This window comes from Heptranchias perlo, unplaced genomic scaffold (assembly GCF_035084215.1).
Source record: "Heptranchias perlo isolate sHepPer1 unplaced genomic scaffold, sHepPer1.hap1 HAP1_SCAFFOLD_217, whole genome shotgun sequence".
NCBI lineage: Eukaryota > Metazoa > Chordata > Chondrichthyes > Hexanchiformes > Hexanchidae > Heptranchias > Heptranchias perlo.
In genome coordinates this window covers 411786-426436 of record NW_027139231.1, presented here as the reverse complement: position 1 = coordinate 426436, position 14651 = coordinate 411786, and the positions used below count along the sequence as shown (strand labels likewise).

The following is a 14651-nucleotide window of genomic DNA, read 5'->3' as shown; positions in this document are numbered from 1 at the left end:
AACACCACTGTATACTTCTCAAAAACATCCAGTCTGAAAAACATCCGTTCACCACTACTCTCTGCTTTCTGTCCCTTAGCCCAATTTTGTATTACAGATATAGCTTTGAAGCCACTGATTTTAGTTTCTCTCTCTGTGACGATGTACAGATTGAACGGAATTTAATTTTTATTAAGCTTTATAGCAGCAACATTCTAATGTATTTCACATTTACTCTTTTCACAGATTTGCTTCTGCACCAAGTGTTTACAGTCAGGTTTTTAGGCTCCATAGAAGCAAGAACTGACCAAAATGATGAGTTAATCTATGAGACAATGAGACAGGTTTTGGCCGCACGGGCGATCCATAATGTTTTCCGTATGACGGAGTTTCAGATGGTTGTCAGCTCCAGGAACCTGAGGTAAATAGAAGGCTTGGGCATAAAGATTTTATTTACTCTCTTCACTTTCCTCTCAATCCAGAAAATATGGAACTGAAGTTTCATCAGACTTTAAATACAATATGTGCAAAGATTAATAAAACACTGTAGCTTGAGATTTGCTTTTAAAGATAAAAGCAGTAATAATAAAACACAATGTGCTTTCATTTGTAGAATTTGGGTTATAGAATCATAGAAAGTTATAGCACAGAAGGAGGCCATTCAGCCCATCGTGTGCGTGCTGGCCGAAAAAGAACTATCCAGCTCAATCCCACTTTCCAGCACTCGATCCGTAGTCCTGTATGTACATAGTACTTTACTATGCACTTTACGTATCGCTCAAACATTGAACAAATTGGGAGAAATGAGCAGCTGGAGATTGGGATCACTGAGGTTATTAACTGGTTAGTTCAAGTAGCTGTGATACTTTTGGGGGGTGGGAGGGGTCGGTGGGGTTTATCTCGGGAGGGGGCTGCTGTGGGGTCTGGCTCACTAGCAGAAAGAAAGACTTGCATTTATATAGGACGACCTCACTATACAGCCAATGAAATACTTTTGAAGTGTCGTCACTGTTGTAAGAAACACGGCAGCCAATTTGTGCACAGCAAGATCCCACAAACAGCAATGTGATAATGACCTGATAATCTGTTTTTGTAATGCTAGTTGAGGGATAAATATTGACGAGGACACGGTGGAGAATTCCCCTGCTCTTCAAAATAGTGCCATGGGATCTTTTGCATCCACCTGAGAGGGCATTTGCATCCACCTGAGAGGTTTAACATTTCATCCGAAAGACGGCACCTCTGACAGTGCAACACTCCCTTGGTACTGCACTGAAGTACCAGCCTGGATTATGGGCTCGAATCTCTGGCGTGAGACCTGAACCCACAACCTCCTGACTCAGAGGTAGGAGTGTGACCCACTGAGCTCCGGCTGACAATAATAATGGAGTCTGGCTAATTAGTGGCTTCCTGCTGTCTGTCAGCGCTGAGGGGAGGGGCACAGCAGGACATGGGCATAGACCTGACAGTGTATCTAAGATATCTCTGCAAACGTTAAATTTGTTTTGTGATTGGTCCTTGTCTCATTTGTACATCAAAGTAGCATGAGAAAAGATTGGGTATGCCTTATGTTCAGTAATCTAAAATGGTTTTTTTCAACAATACTCATGATAATTAGAGACTGCCTGTTCGCTTTCAAAATTCAACTTTTAAAAATCCCTCAAATTGAGATAGAATCATAGAAGTTACAACATGGAAACAGGCCCTTCGGCCCAACATGTCCATGTCGCCCAGTTTATACCACTAAGCTAGTCCCAATTGCCTGCACTTGGCCCATATCCCTCTATACCCATCTTCCCCATGTAACTGTCCAAATTGCTTTTTAACAGACAAAATTGTACCCGCCTCTACTACTGCCTCTGGCAGCTCGTTCCAGACACTCTCCACCCTTTGAGTGAAAAAATTGCCCCTCTGGACCCTTTTGTATCTCTCCCCTCTCACCTTAAATCTATGCCCCCTCGTTATAGACTCCCCTACCTTTGGGAAAAGATTTTGACTATCGACCTCATCTATGCCCCTCATTATTTTATAGACTTCTATAAGATCACCCCTTAACCTCCTACTCTCCAGGGAAAAAAGTCCCAGTCTGTCTAACCTCTCCCTGTAAGTCAAACCATCAAGTCCCGGTAGCATCCTAGTAAATCTTTTCTGCACTCTTTCTAGTTTAATAATATCCTTTCTATAATAGGGTGACCAGAACTGTACATAGTACTCCAAGTGTGGCCTCACCAATGCCCTGTACAACTTCAACAAGACATCCCAACTCCTGCATTCAATGTTCTGACCAATGAAACCAAGCATGCCGAATGCCTTCTTCACCACCCTATCCACCTGTGACTCCACTTTCAAGGAGCTATGAACCTGTACTCCTAGATCTCTTTGTTCTATAACTCTCCCCAACGCCCTACCATTAACGGAGTAGGTCCTGGCCCGATTCGATCTACCAAAATGCATCACCTCACATTTATCTAAATTAAACTCCATCTGCCATTCATCGGCCCACTGGCCCAATTGATCAAGATCCCGTTGCAATCCTAGATAACCTTCTTCACTGTCCACAATGCCACCAATCTTGGTGTCATCTGCAAACTTACTAACCATGCCTCCTAAACTCTGGATCTGTCAGCTTTCTGAAGTTGGTAGAGAATTTATAGTTACAACAGGTATGTAACCAGTAGTCTCAATGTTTTTTCCTTATGTATAGTTTTTAAAAATATATAAATTTTACCTGAATAAATCTTTTGCAATACAACCAAATATATGTAGTTAGAGACTGAAGGTGAAGCTCTCTATCATTTGGCTAGTTTCCTAAGATGCATTAGTAGTATTTAAATTCTACACACTGCACCAGCTCAGATTGTAGAAGCTGCCTTCAGTTGATAGTCACAAATCGAGGCAAAAATATCACGTCTAAGCCTATGCTTTTGGGAGAGACCAGACCTTCAAATTAAAGCGTTAATGAAGATATTAAAAGATACAAAAAATAATCCAGTGGATTAATTTAATCCTGTTGTGAAATATGTAATTTTAAAATTTTTATTTCATTCCATTTCTGAGGAAAGAGAGATTTGATTGGTTCATCAACAAACTACTTGTTGAAATCTTTAAGACCATAAGAAATAGGAGCAGGAGTAGGCCATTCGGCCCCTCGAGCCTGCTCCGCCACTCAGTCAGATCATGGCTGATCTTCAACCTCAAATCCACTTTCCCGCCTGATCCCCATATCCCTCAATTCCCCTAGAGTCCAAAATAAGAACATAAGAAATATTTACGTACAGTGTAACTGGAAGGAATTTGTGGACAGGAATTAAGCACTATGTGCTAGATTTTTAATACAAATTGAACATTTTAAAATGACTTGTTATTTTTCTTCAAATTTAACCTTTTAGAAAGGATGTATGCATAGGAATAACTAAAATCTGCTATTTTAAGTAGGATTGAATTACTAATTTTACAGCAAGTATAGTTTGAGTTGTGAACATGTAGCATGATTTGAGCATTTAATTAATCTGTAAGCCATTCTTTTGTAATATTCAGAATAAAAAGCAATAGGTAATTAATGTAACTAGCTGTCAACTAGAGATTACTGATGGTAGATAAATAATTATATTTGATTGCAGGTTCGTTGATCCACAAACGCAAGTTACAAAAATAAGTGTGAGTAACAATATTCTGTTACTATTCTACCTTCTGGGCAAGTTTACTCTCTACTGTGTCTTCAAATATTATTGAATGGTCCTGACCTCATCTCTAATTCAAATGGCATTTGACTCATTGTTTGTACATGGAACTTCATGATCCACTTTGCAAATAAAGAATTTTTTCCCCTTTTCAATGTAAGCAAGAAACAACAATTGTAATCTGGGTTGGAATATAAAGTTACAATCCTGTAGAGAAGGTGATGTGTAAAATTGCATCTATTTTCCAGTTTGCCCTTAGTGACGTGACACTGCATGCTACTCATCAAGATAACCAGAGGTTAATTGGGTTTGTGGTTCGTGATCCCGACTCCCACACAGAAAGCAAAGCGTTACTCACCTGCTGCATTTTTGAAACGAATGATGATGGAGAAAAGGTAGATCAGTCTCTGTACAATTTCACTATGTATAGAAGCTCAGAACCTGTCGCCTGCATTACAATGTCTGAACCTCCATTGATTCTTTCTCCTCTCCCCACATTCACCATTGAGATAAACCTGGTCTTTGCTCTGTAACCAGTTTTTACTGGGATAGGGGACAGACTCGATGACACTGCGTCAACTGGGGGTGGAGTGGGAGGAGGAGGGAGGGCAGACACGATGACGCTGCCCTAACTGTTAATTATTTCCATCATAAACAGCAGGTTTGTGTGTGTTTGCTCATCTTTATGAACAGTATGCTGTCACGTGTCTCTTGTTTTCCAGATATGTTCCGTTATAAATCTTGGAAGGAAAATTACTCAGGCGGAAAAGGTGAGTGTTAAACTGATTTTAGTAAGTGAAGGAGTGTATGTTACAGGGCACTGTTTAGATCTACAATTTGGGAGTAGGCAGACCTTAAAAGAACGGTTTTACACTCACTACTGTCGGAACACTCCCGTTTAGGCGAAGGTTGCAGCCCACATCCCGTTCAGTTTTTGAATCCTAACCTTTCCTCGATGATTGAAATGTTACCTGAGCATCGGAGACAAATATCTGGATGTAAGAAGCTGTACACGTGCTTCAGATAGCACACAAATGGTAATGAGTCTTTGGTTATATTTATTAACTACATCTTACACACAATTCCCAACCCTAACCATACTTCAATTTAGTAGAATCTGCTCCAGCTTCAAGGTGTCAGCTGCTGCCTGAGGTTCCTGTTCAGCTACATGTCAATTTTAAGATAATGACTGAAACTCTTATCTCTCTAGTCGTAGCCAGAGAATCTCCTGCAATGGTTTCTCTTCCCGCTCCCGCACCATTACCCCTGGAGACCCCCAACGATCTATCCATGGCTCCCTCCTATTTCTCATCTACATGCTGCTCCTCGGCGACATCATCCGAAAACACAAAGTCAGGTTCCACATGTACGCTGACGACACCCAGCTCTACCTCACCACCATCTCCCTCGACCCTTCTACTGTCTCTGATTTGTCACATTGCTTGTCCAACATCCAGCACTGGATGAGCAGAAATTTCCTCCCACTAAATATTGGGAAACCATTGTCTTCGGTCCCCGCCACAAACTCCTGGCCACTGTCTGAAGCTGAACCAGATCGTTCATAACCTCGGCGTCCTATTTGACCCTGAGATGAGCTTCCGACCACATACCTGCTCCGTCACTAAGACCGCCTACTTCCACCCCTGTAACATCGCCCATCTCCGCCCCTGCCTCAGCTCATCTGCTGCTGAAACCCTCATCCGTGCCTTTGTTACCTCTGGACACGACTATTCCAATGCTCTCCTGGCTGGACTCCCATCTTCCACCCTCCGTAAACTTCAGCTCAACAAATATCTGCTGCCTGTACCCTAACTCGTCCTGTTCACCCATTACCTCTGTGCTCACTGACCTACATTGGCTCCTGGTCTGGGAACACCTAGATTTTAAAATTCTCATCCTCATGTTCAAATCCCTCCATGGCCCCGCCCCTCCCTATCTCTGCACTCCTCCCCCAGCCCCACCCTCTCAGATCTCTGCGCTCCTCCCCCAGCCCCACCCTCTCAGATCTCTGCGCTCCTCCCCCAGCCCCACCCTCTCAGATCTCTGCGCTCCTCCCCCAGCCCCACCCTCTCAGATCTCTGCGCTCCTCCCCCAGCCCCACCCTCTCAGATCTCTGCGCTCCTCCCCCAGCCCCACCCTCTCAGATCTCTGCGCTCCTCCCCCAGCCCCACCACCCTCAGATCTCTGCGCTCCCCTCCCAGCCCCACCCTCTCAGATCTCTGCGCTCCTCCCCCAGCCCCACCCTCTCAGATCTCTGCGCTCCTCCCCCAGCCCCACCCTCTCAGATCTCTGCGCTCCTCCCCCAGCCCCACCCTCTCAGATCTCTGCGCTCCTCCCCCAGCCCCACCACCCTCAGATCTCTGCACTCCTCCCCCAGCCCCACCACCCTCTCAGATCTCTGCGCTCCTCCCCCAGCCCCACCACCCTCAGATCTCTGCGCTCCTCCCCCAGCCCCACCACCCTCAGATCTCTGCGCTCCTCCCCCAGCCCCACCACCCTCAGATCTCTGCACTCCTCCCCCAGCCCCATCACCCTCAGATCTCTGCGCTCCTCCCCCAGCCCCACCCTCTCCGATCTCTGCGCTCCTCCAATTCTGTCCTCTTATACATTGCCTACTTCAGTCCACCAGTGGTGGCCATTCCTTCAGCTGCCTGGGCCCTAAGCTCTGGAATTCCTTCCTTAAACCTCCCTCCTCCTTTAAGACGCATCTTAAACCTACCTCTTTGACCAAGCTTTGTCACCTGTCCTAATGTCCTTTGGCTCGGTGTCAATTTTTGTCTGATTACACTCCTGTGAAGCGTTTTACTGCATTAAAGGTGCTGTATAAATGCAAGTTGTCATTGAAACAAACACCTGCCAGCTGGTGGAGTTCAGTTTGATGTAAGCTGGTAACCCACCTTGTGCTTGTGTACAGACTAGCCGGAGAAATTTTTCCCGAAGCTGAACTGTCAATGCAGCTTGAATCATCGATCAGAACAGACTAGGGCCGTGCGCTAAATGGACGAACCACACTACGCAGACTAGGGCCGTGCGCTAAATGGACGAACCACACTACGCAGACTAGGGCCGTGCGCTAAATGGACGAACCACACTACGCAGACTAGGGCCGTGCGCTAAATGGACGAACCACACTACGCAGACTAGGGCCGTGCGCTAAATGGACGAACCACACTACGCAGACTAGGGCCGTGCGCTAAATGGACGAACCACACTACGCAGACTAGGGCCGTGCGCTAAATGGACGAACCACACTACGCAGACTAGGGCCGTGCGCTAAATGGACGAACCACACTACGCAGACTAGGGCCGTGCGCTAAATGGACGAACCACACTACGCAGACTAGGGCCGTGCGCTAAATGGACGAACCACACTACGCAGACTAGGGCCGTGCGCTAAATGGACGAACCACACTACGCAGACTAGGGCCGTGCGCTAAATGGACGAACCACACTACGCAGACTAGGGCCGTGCGCTAAATGGACGAACCACACTACGCAGACTAGGGCCATGCGCTAAATGGACGAACCACACTACGCAGACTAGGGCCGTGCGCTAAATGGACGAACCACACTACGCACTACAGCTGCAAAGCTATAGTTTGACTAGTTAGAACCAAAAAGTGAATTTCATTTTTTAATACCAGAATAATTATGTTTCAGGACCCGGATGCGTTAGCTATGCTCATGAAGTCGACAACACTCAGTTCTGACGGAAAGTTCCTTTTACTCAGTCAACCGACAGACAAAGAGGAGGCTGAAGAGGGTTTAGAATCAGAAGCCTAGGATCTGCTGCAAAAAATGTTTGTAATCTTTAACCATTTCTTTGATTTCCAGTTCAATCTTTTCATTGTGTAAAATGTATTTTTCTCTTGAATTTTAAACGAATGAAGCTATCGGTGAATTGTATGAAGGATGAAGGCTGTACTTTCAGCAGAGGGATGGTGAATCCCAGTGTTCAATGTATAATTCAGGGTTGGTTTACACCAGCAATCAAACTCAAAAGCAAAAAGGCAATCAATCTGGAACTGACTTATTAATAACTTAATTATTAAACTGACTTTCACTAAACAGATTAAAGTGCCTAAACTTTTAAAAAACTTTGAGGAATCCTGCTGTTCTTCCTTTATTGACAAAGAAAGACTTGATTTTCTACAGCGCCTTTCACAACCTCAGGTCGTCTCAAAGTGCTTTACAGCCAATGAAGTACTTGAGTGTAGTCACTGTTGTAATGTAGGAAAATAAGTAGATGTACTGCAAAGGTTACAAACTGGCAAATAAAGTCAGGGCTGTTGGTGTAGTAGTTATATTAACAGTGTTGTTAACTTTAAGTATTACTATACTAGTAGCAAATGTGCACCTTACTGGCATCAAATTCTAATTGTACATGGCGGTGGGGAAAAGCATGTTCAGAACAAAGCTGGAATACAGCCCCTGTAGTATTAACGTTCACAAGTCGAACACCATTACTGGATTACCACATGCACTACATTTGTTAAACGTGTTCCTGAATGTTAATGCATCATAAGTCATCACAGTAGAAAGTTCTCACATCTGCATCATTTCTTCCCATTACAGTAAATGAGACCCTGGAATGGTCACATCCCCCTCTCACCACTGTTTGCAGTTAGCAAAATGATGGGGGGGGAAAAAAGGAAAAGCATAGACATGATTCTGCCGAAAACTTGCTCGTGGGCTCGTGTTTTTTTACCCTTGTTGGACACAGCATCAATAATCTCTGTTATCCTACATTCCTCAATGTTCATATCGATGCCTAAGGGTAAATAAAATGAGGTGTAAGGACTGCTCCACCAAGGGCCTTGAGAGGAAAGACTGCACAGAATAGCAGTCTGCAGATAACTCTGCCTTTAATCAATCTTTCCTTAATCACTATCCAGTCAACCATAGAAAACCTCTAGGCTGTTAGATGTGAAGCCCAGTTGCCCCATCACTAACCAGACTCTGGTTCCCTTGCAACTGTGCAGAAGGGTTCAATCATCTATTATTAGGTCCTTTTTGTGTTATGGTTGGTGAAAGACTAAGCCTGCATAAAAGTTACAGCAAATTGTTATGAAGGACAGCAGCCACCTGTAATTGTGTACTGTCCCAACTCCTGCAAAATCACTCCACGCTGGTACAGCACTTGAACCTGACCCTAGGTCTCTGTGCAGCTTAGCCCACCTGCTCCTGTCGGCATGGGCCTATCCCAAATACCAGTTTGCTACTTTTATGCCTTGTTTCAGGACTAGGGGAAGTTATTACAATTCTTAACTTGACTGGAGCACAACTTGCTGGTTAGCATTAACACATCCTAGTTATGTTCAACTAGCACAAGATGGAAGGAAACTAATCCAAATCAGATGGTCATGGAAGTGACAGGGTTCATAGAATCTCAGAAATGACAGGCTGAATTCTGTACGATCGCCCCAGAGCTGTCTAACCCTATTTCCTTCTATATCTTTTCAAATACCAATTGAATTCCATGTTAAATGTTAGTCTCTGCCTCAGTGGTTGTTTGTGGGAAAGTATTCCATGTTCAAATAACTCAAAGTTCCTCCAATTTCCCGCTTTGTTCTCCTCAGTCTCTATCCTGCCTCTCACCAATTCACTAGAAGCTATCTTAACCCTCTTTTCCCTAAAATGTATTCCTTCACATTTTCTGCACTGCATCTGCTCTTTTCACTCACTGGTCTACAGCCTTATATAATAAAAGCAAACTTTAATGATCTTTTGCCTACAAATCAACCATTTATAGAAATGGGAATAAGAGGTTGGTGAAAGACTAAGCCTGCTTAAGATTACAGCAAATTGTTATGAAGGACAGCAGCCATCTGTAATTGAGTACTGTCCCAACTCCTGCAATAAGAGGACTGAACCCAGATCCCTGGGGCTTTCTGCGAGCTGCACACCACCAATCCCAGATACATCCCAATACCACATCTTACTTTTTGTAACAAGTCCCTTATGCGACACCTTATTAATCACCTGAAAATCCACGAATGCAGATATCCACTGCACGTCCTTTGTCTTTAACAGCTTTTTGAGGAGTAAGTGTAGTGAGCATAAGCTGTCCTCTTGAAATCCATGCTGCCTGTCCATCTACTCTAATTTCATCCCTTATGGGCTCTGGAAGTTTATCTGCAACTGAAGATTAACTGGCCTATTCTTTTCTTGAACAGTCCTTTGGGGCAATTCACAATTCCACTGTGCTTCCTTCCCAATCACCTGCTATCCAGAGATGCATCCCATCTGGATTTGGTGACTTGTCTATTTTTTAGTGCCATTAGCTTTTTGAATATTTATCTCCAGTATCTATTTTAAAATTCTCATCCTTGTTTCCAAATCCCTCCATGGCTCTCCAGCCTTACAACTGGGACACCTCTCTGCTCCTCCAATTCTGGCCTCTTGCACATCTCAGTTTTCTTCACACCACAATTGGCGGCCGTGCCTTCAGTTGCCTAGACCCGAAGCTCTGGAATTCCCTCCCTCTATCCTCCTTAAAACCTACTTCTTTCAATGGTCCTAATATCTTATGTGACTCTGTGTCAGATTGTTTGATAATCGCTCCTGTGAAGCACCTTAGGATGTTTTACTATGTTAAAGGTGCTATATAAGTACAAGTAATAATGCAAGTCAGCTCACAGTCTGACTGTCACCTTCCTCTGTGCCATTCCCTTACTCTCGATTACACTGCCTGCTTCCCTCCACAAACTGGGACAGGACATCTGTCCACTGATTCAGTCTCCCACAGGAGACTAATTACAACCAATAAAGCCAAGAACACTCTTGATAATTAGTTTCAGGGAAGAAACTTTGCAAGTAAATAATCTGGATCTGAGTCAGAAGGTCATGGGCTCAAATCCCACTCCAGAGACTTGAACACAAAATCTAGGCTGACACTTAAGTACAGTACTGAGGGAGTGCTGCACTGTCAGAGGTGCCGTCTTTCAGATGTTCTGTTAAACCCCTCAGGTGGACATAAGAGTCCCAGTTTGTGGAGGGAAGCAGGCAGTGTAATCGAGAGTAAGGGAATGGCACAGAGGAAGGTGACAGTCAGACTGTGAGCTGACTTGCATTATTACTTGTACTTATATAGCACCTTTAACATAGTAAAACATCCTAAGGTGCTTCACAGGAGCGATTATCAAACAATCTGACACAGAGTCACATAAGATATTAGGACCATTGGTGAGTTCTCTTAACCAATATTTATCCCTCAACCAACATCACTAAAAGCAAATCATCTGGTTATTTATCACATTGCTGTTTGTGGGATCTTGCTGTGCACAAATTGGCTGCTGCATTTCCTACATTACAACAGTGACTGTAAAGCACTTTGGCACCTCCTGAGGTCATGAAAGGCATAATATACATATACACAAATGCGTACACATACATTAAACTGCTAGTGCTATAGTAACAGCCTGTTCCCCTATCAATCCTGCTCACAAGATTATATAAAGATTTAATGAGCATTACCACCTACTTTTGATGTTCTACTGCATGTATCTATTACACTAGTGAGTGGAAAACTTACCACTCTTCCAATTAAAGTTTGTAAAGTCCCCCGATCCACCTCGCTCCTGTTCTCCTCTGACCTGTTGATCAGATGAGATTTCACTCTTCCCCCTCCCCGATCCTGGGAAGGTAACAATACCTTTGACTATTTGTTACTCTGTTCATCACACCGCCCGAGTTACACCACCTGAAAACTTAGCAAGTCCCCATCAAAGTAACTTGTCCCTGGATTGTAGAATGGAATCTCTTTTCCCCCCACAATATAAATCAGGAGACACCACAGAGGCTTTGACCCACAGCTGTGAACAGAATTAAAACAATTTTACAACACCAAGTTATAGTCCAACAATTTTATTTTTAATCCCACAAGCTTTCGGGGGCTTTCCCCTTCCTCAGGCGGTGTGGAGAACCGCCTGAGGAAGGGGAAAGCCCCCGAAAGCTTGTGGGATTAAAAATAAAATTGTTGGACTATAACTTGGTGTTGTAAAATTGTTTACAATTGTCAACCCCAGTCCATCACCGGCATCTCCACATCAACAGAATTAAAGATTGTAACTGGGATTTGGGTCTTGCTTGGACAGTTAACCTGGGAGGTGCAGTAATCGGATGTAGAGTCAGGCAATGTGTTCTATTTACAAGTGATTGCACCAGTATGAAGGGTTACCAAATAAAGCTGTGTTTTATTTTTATAAATCTGCTTGGTAGTTTGATATGAGCCTGAAAGCTGCTGATGCAAACAAACCATTTTATAAGATGAGGGAAAGTAGTTGACATTTTCTGGTTATTTTGCTGCTTATGGATAATATTGTAAACATTAAACACTTTCTTGCAATGAAACTGTGTCACTTGTAAACATTATCAGCATTCTGTAAATGTATTAATGCAATCTATAACTTTTTTTAACCTGGTTAGTGATTTAATGAGATAAAGATGAACAGACCAGAATGACTTGTTATTATCATTACACTAGAATAGTTGAACAAAAACATTTCAAAGACAGAACTGGCAGGAGCACATTTGCCCATGAATGATACAAGGGTGCTTTTAAATATCAAAATCTGAGGTGAGTGTATATACACAGACACGTACATACCTTGAAGATACCACTTCCCTTTATACCAGGTTCATAAAGTACATTTAATAAATAGTAAAAGGTAAACAGAAAAGTTTTATGTGCTGAAAGATTCACAGGATTAAAAAATTAGAGTTTCACATTATGATGTTCTTTAATTATTTTGAAACTGAACAAACTATTTTGTTTGGTCCAATATTCCTGAGTATTACAAATTATTAGTGCATATAAACTGGCAAATATATCAGTTACATTTTATACCAGGTGGCTTGCAATTAAAAAGCTGCATACAACAGGTTTAATTCAAATACTTAAGTGCAACTTAGAAAGAGTCTGACACTTTATCAAACACTTCTGTTCTTAAATAAACTGATTTATTCAAATGAGAATTCCTTTTAGCAGGTTTTAGACATTTCAAATATATGTAAATTTGCACATTTTTATATAGTTTTGTAGAATTAGGTCCATGCACTTCTGTATTCAAGTGGGGGAGCTGTTGCAGCATGAGTGAGAGACAGCTTGAAGCAAACTGATTAGATGCTGGAGATCAAGACTGAAGCAGCACAATCTAGAACCAGAAATTAATATAAAAGCCAAAAAGGATTAAAGCTTTGAATACTGACAGCTTTATACTCAGCCTGTAGACCCCACTCCTGCCTAAAAGGAGAGAAGTTCAGTTATAATCAGCCTGTTATAACTTGGAGCATTAGCTGCCTTTGTTCTGCAATGATGTGGAGATGCCGGTGATGGACTGGCATACTCCTAGTCAAAGCAATAAAAATTAGGGCTTTGATATCCCACTGTAAACGAGTGATCATTTATTTCACTGCTCGAGTACAATTCCATTCAGTTAAATTTTGACCATGGTGTTTTGTTTAACGAGACAAAGCTCATCAGCACTGAACGGATTAGGTAGACCTGTCCACCATTACTGCTTGCCAAAGAGGAAAATGATCTACGATGGCTGGCGGATTTTGTGAACATAACACGGGATCTGCCAGCTTCTCTCACCCACCCTATAGAAACCAGGCACCAGAAACTGCGGCCAGGACTCTAGTCAGGAGATTCAAGCTCTGGGACTGCAAAATGTACAATAGTCCAGTCAAAGTTTCAAGCACAAAAACCAAGCCACATGAAAATATAAATTAGTTACAAAAGCAGTCAAAAAGTAAACAGTGCGAGAGACAATAAGGGAAGGTGCAGAGAGAAAGAAATACATGGTAATAAGTTTTCTTTGAATGTGGCACTATTTCATACTAGAGTCGGACACCGAACTGTTTAACGAGTCATCGTTGCTCGATTTGGCTGATTCATCTGGAGAGAGGAAAATGTTACAAGTTGTTAGGATTAGAAAAAAATCAAATCACTTCAACCAAATATTGGACATTAAAATGAATTTCACGGCACAATAGTCATTAATTTACCCCACACTATACAGAACTAGAAAATAATTAGTATGTGTCCTTTGTACACACTGCAGCCTGAAAATTATGAGATTTCTTTAACTGTGCCCAAGTCTGCCCCCCTCATGTGTTAGTAATAGTTGCAACCTGAGGCAAGCAGTGCAAGACAATGAGATACTAGAAAATAGTTGTTCCATTTTCAGCCAGTTTTTACCTTCTAGCTCTAAGTTGCAAAAACACTTTTCTCCTACAATAGAACTCCCTCTCCCCTCACCCCCAACATTAGCAACTGAGATGTTTTCTTTTAAACTGTTAAAAGACAATATTCCTGCTGTAATAATGCAATGCCCCAGTGTTGACCTACAGTATTGCACTGCACTGATACGACTCCCACACTGCTGCATCAGTCATATAACCCAGCCCAATATACAGCTGGTCTTTGATGGGTCATTATCCAGAAAGAGGAAACACAAATTGAACATTGAACACTTGCCTTCCCTCTCCTTTCTCTCCTGACTTTCCTCTGCTGCCGTCTGATCTCCCCTGAAGAAAATCCTGGCACTGCTCAGTGAGAAATACAGCAGCTCAAACTCCTGAACACAAAGAATACAATCAATATACAATCAATAAACTAGTCAGGGCAGCCTCACTTTACATTGGTTGGACAAGAGCTACACAGCAAGTTGGATCCATGAACAGGTTTCTGTCCAACTTTATCGAACTCTTAATAAAATTCTTCCTAAAGTGCAGTTGACTTTCCTCACACACAGATTGATGGAGCCTCTTGCATTAATTGGATCATAAATATTATGCTTTTTTTGGAGCCTGTGTTTTCGAGAAGTGTTATAAGATACAAGCAAACTGATTGTTCCCATTCGATTTGACCTGCAGCAGAAACTGAGAGGCTGATCAAATTCGGTCAGTAGATAGTCACCTTAATTCCAAATCCCTGTGACTGCATTTACCAGATCATTATTTTTTGAGGCGGTAACAAGGAGGGTC

The 14651-nt window shown here is 42.7% G+C and overlaps 2 protein-coding genes across 2 annotated transcripts in view; one reads left to right on the top strand and one right to left on the bottom strand.

Moving 5' to 3' along the window:
- The window catches only part of LOC137310106 (DCC-interacting protein 13-beta-like), a 91025-nt gene extending 83268 nt beyond the window's left edge, over nt 1-7757 (top strand). Inside the window, exons 17-21 of the mRNA XM_067978065.1 lie at nt 226-400; nt 3600-3636; nt 3908-4054; nt 4382-4429; nt 7320-7757. Of these exons, the coding sequence (XP_067834166.1) occupies nt 226-400; nt 3600-3636; nt 3908-4054; nt 4382-4429; nt 7320-7442 (530 nt within the window). The 3' untranslated portion in view covers nt 7443-7757. The remainder of the gene's footprint in view (nt 1-225; nt 401-3599; nt 3637-3907; nt 4055-4381; nt 4430-7319) is intronic.
- A 4567-nt stretch (nt 7758-12324) lies between these two features.
- Nucleotides 12325-14651, bottom strand: part of LOC137310104 (WASH complex subunit 4-like) — an 83312-nt gene continuing 80985 nt past the window's right edge. The window contains exons 31-32 of the mRNA XM_067978061.1: nt 14143-14242; nt 12325-13560 (exon numbers count right to left, since the gene is read on the bottom strand). Of these exons, the coding sequence (XP_067834162.1) occupies nt 13493-13560; nt 14143-14242 (168 nt within the window). The 3' untranslated portion in view covers nt 12325-13492. The remainder of the gene's footprint in view (nt 13561-14142; nt 14243-14651) is intronic.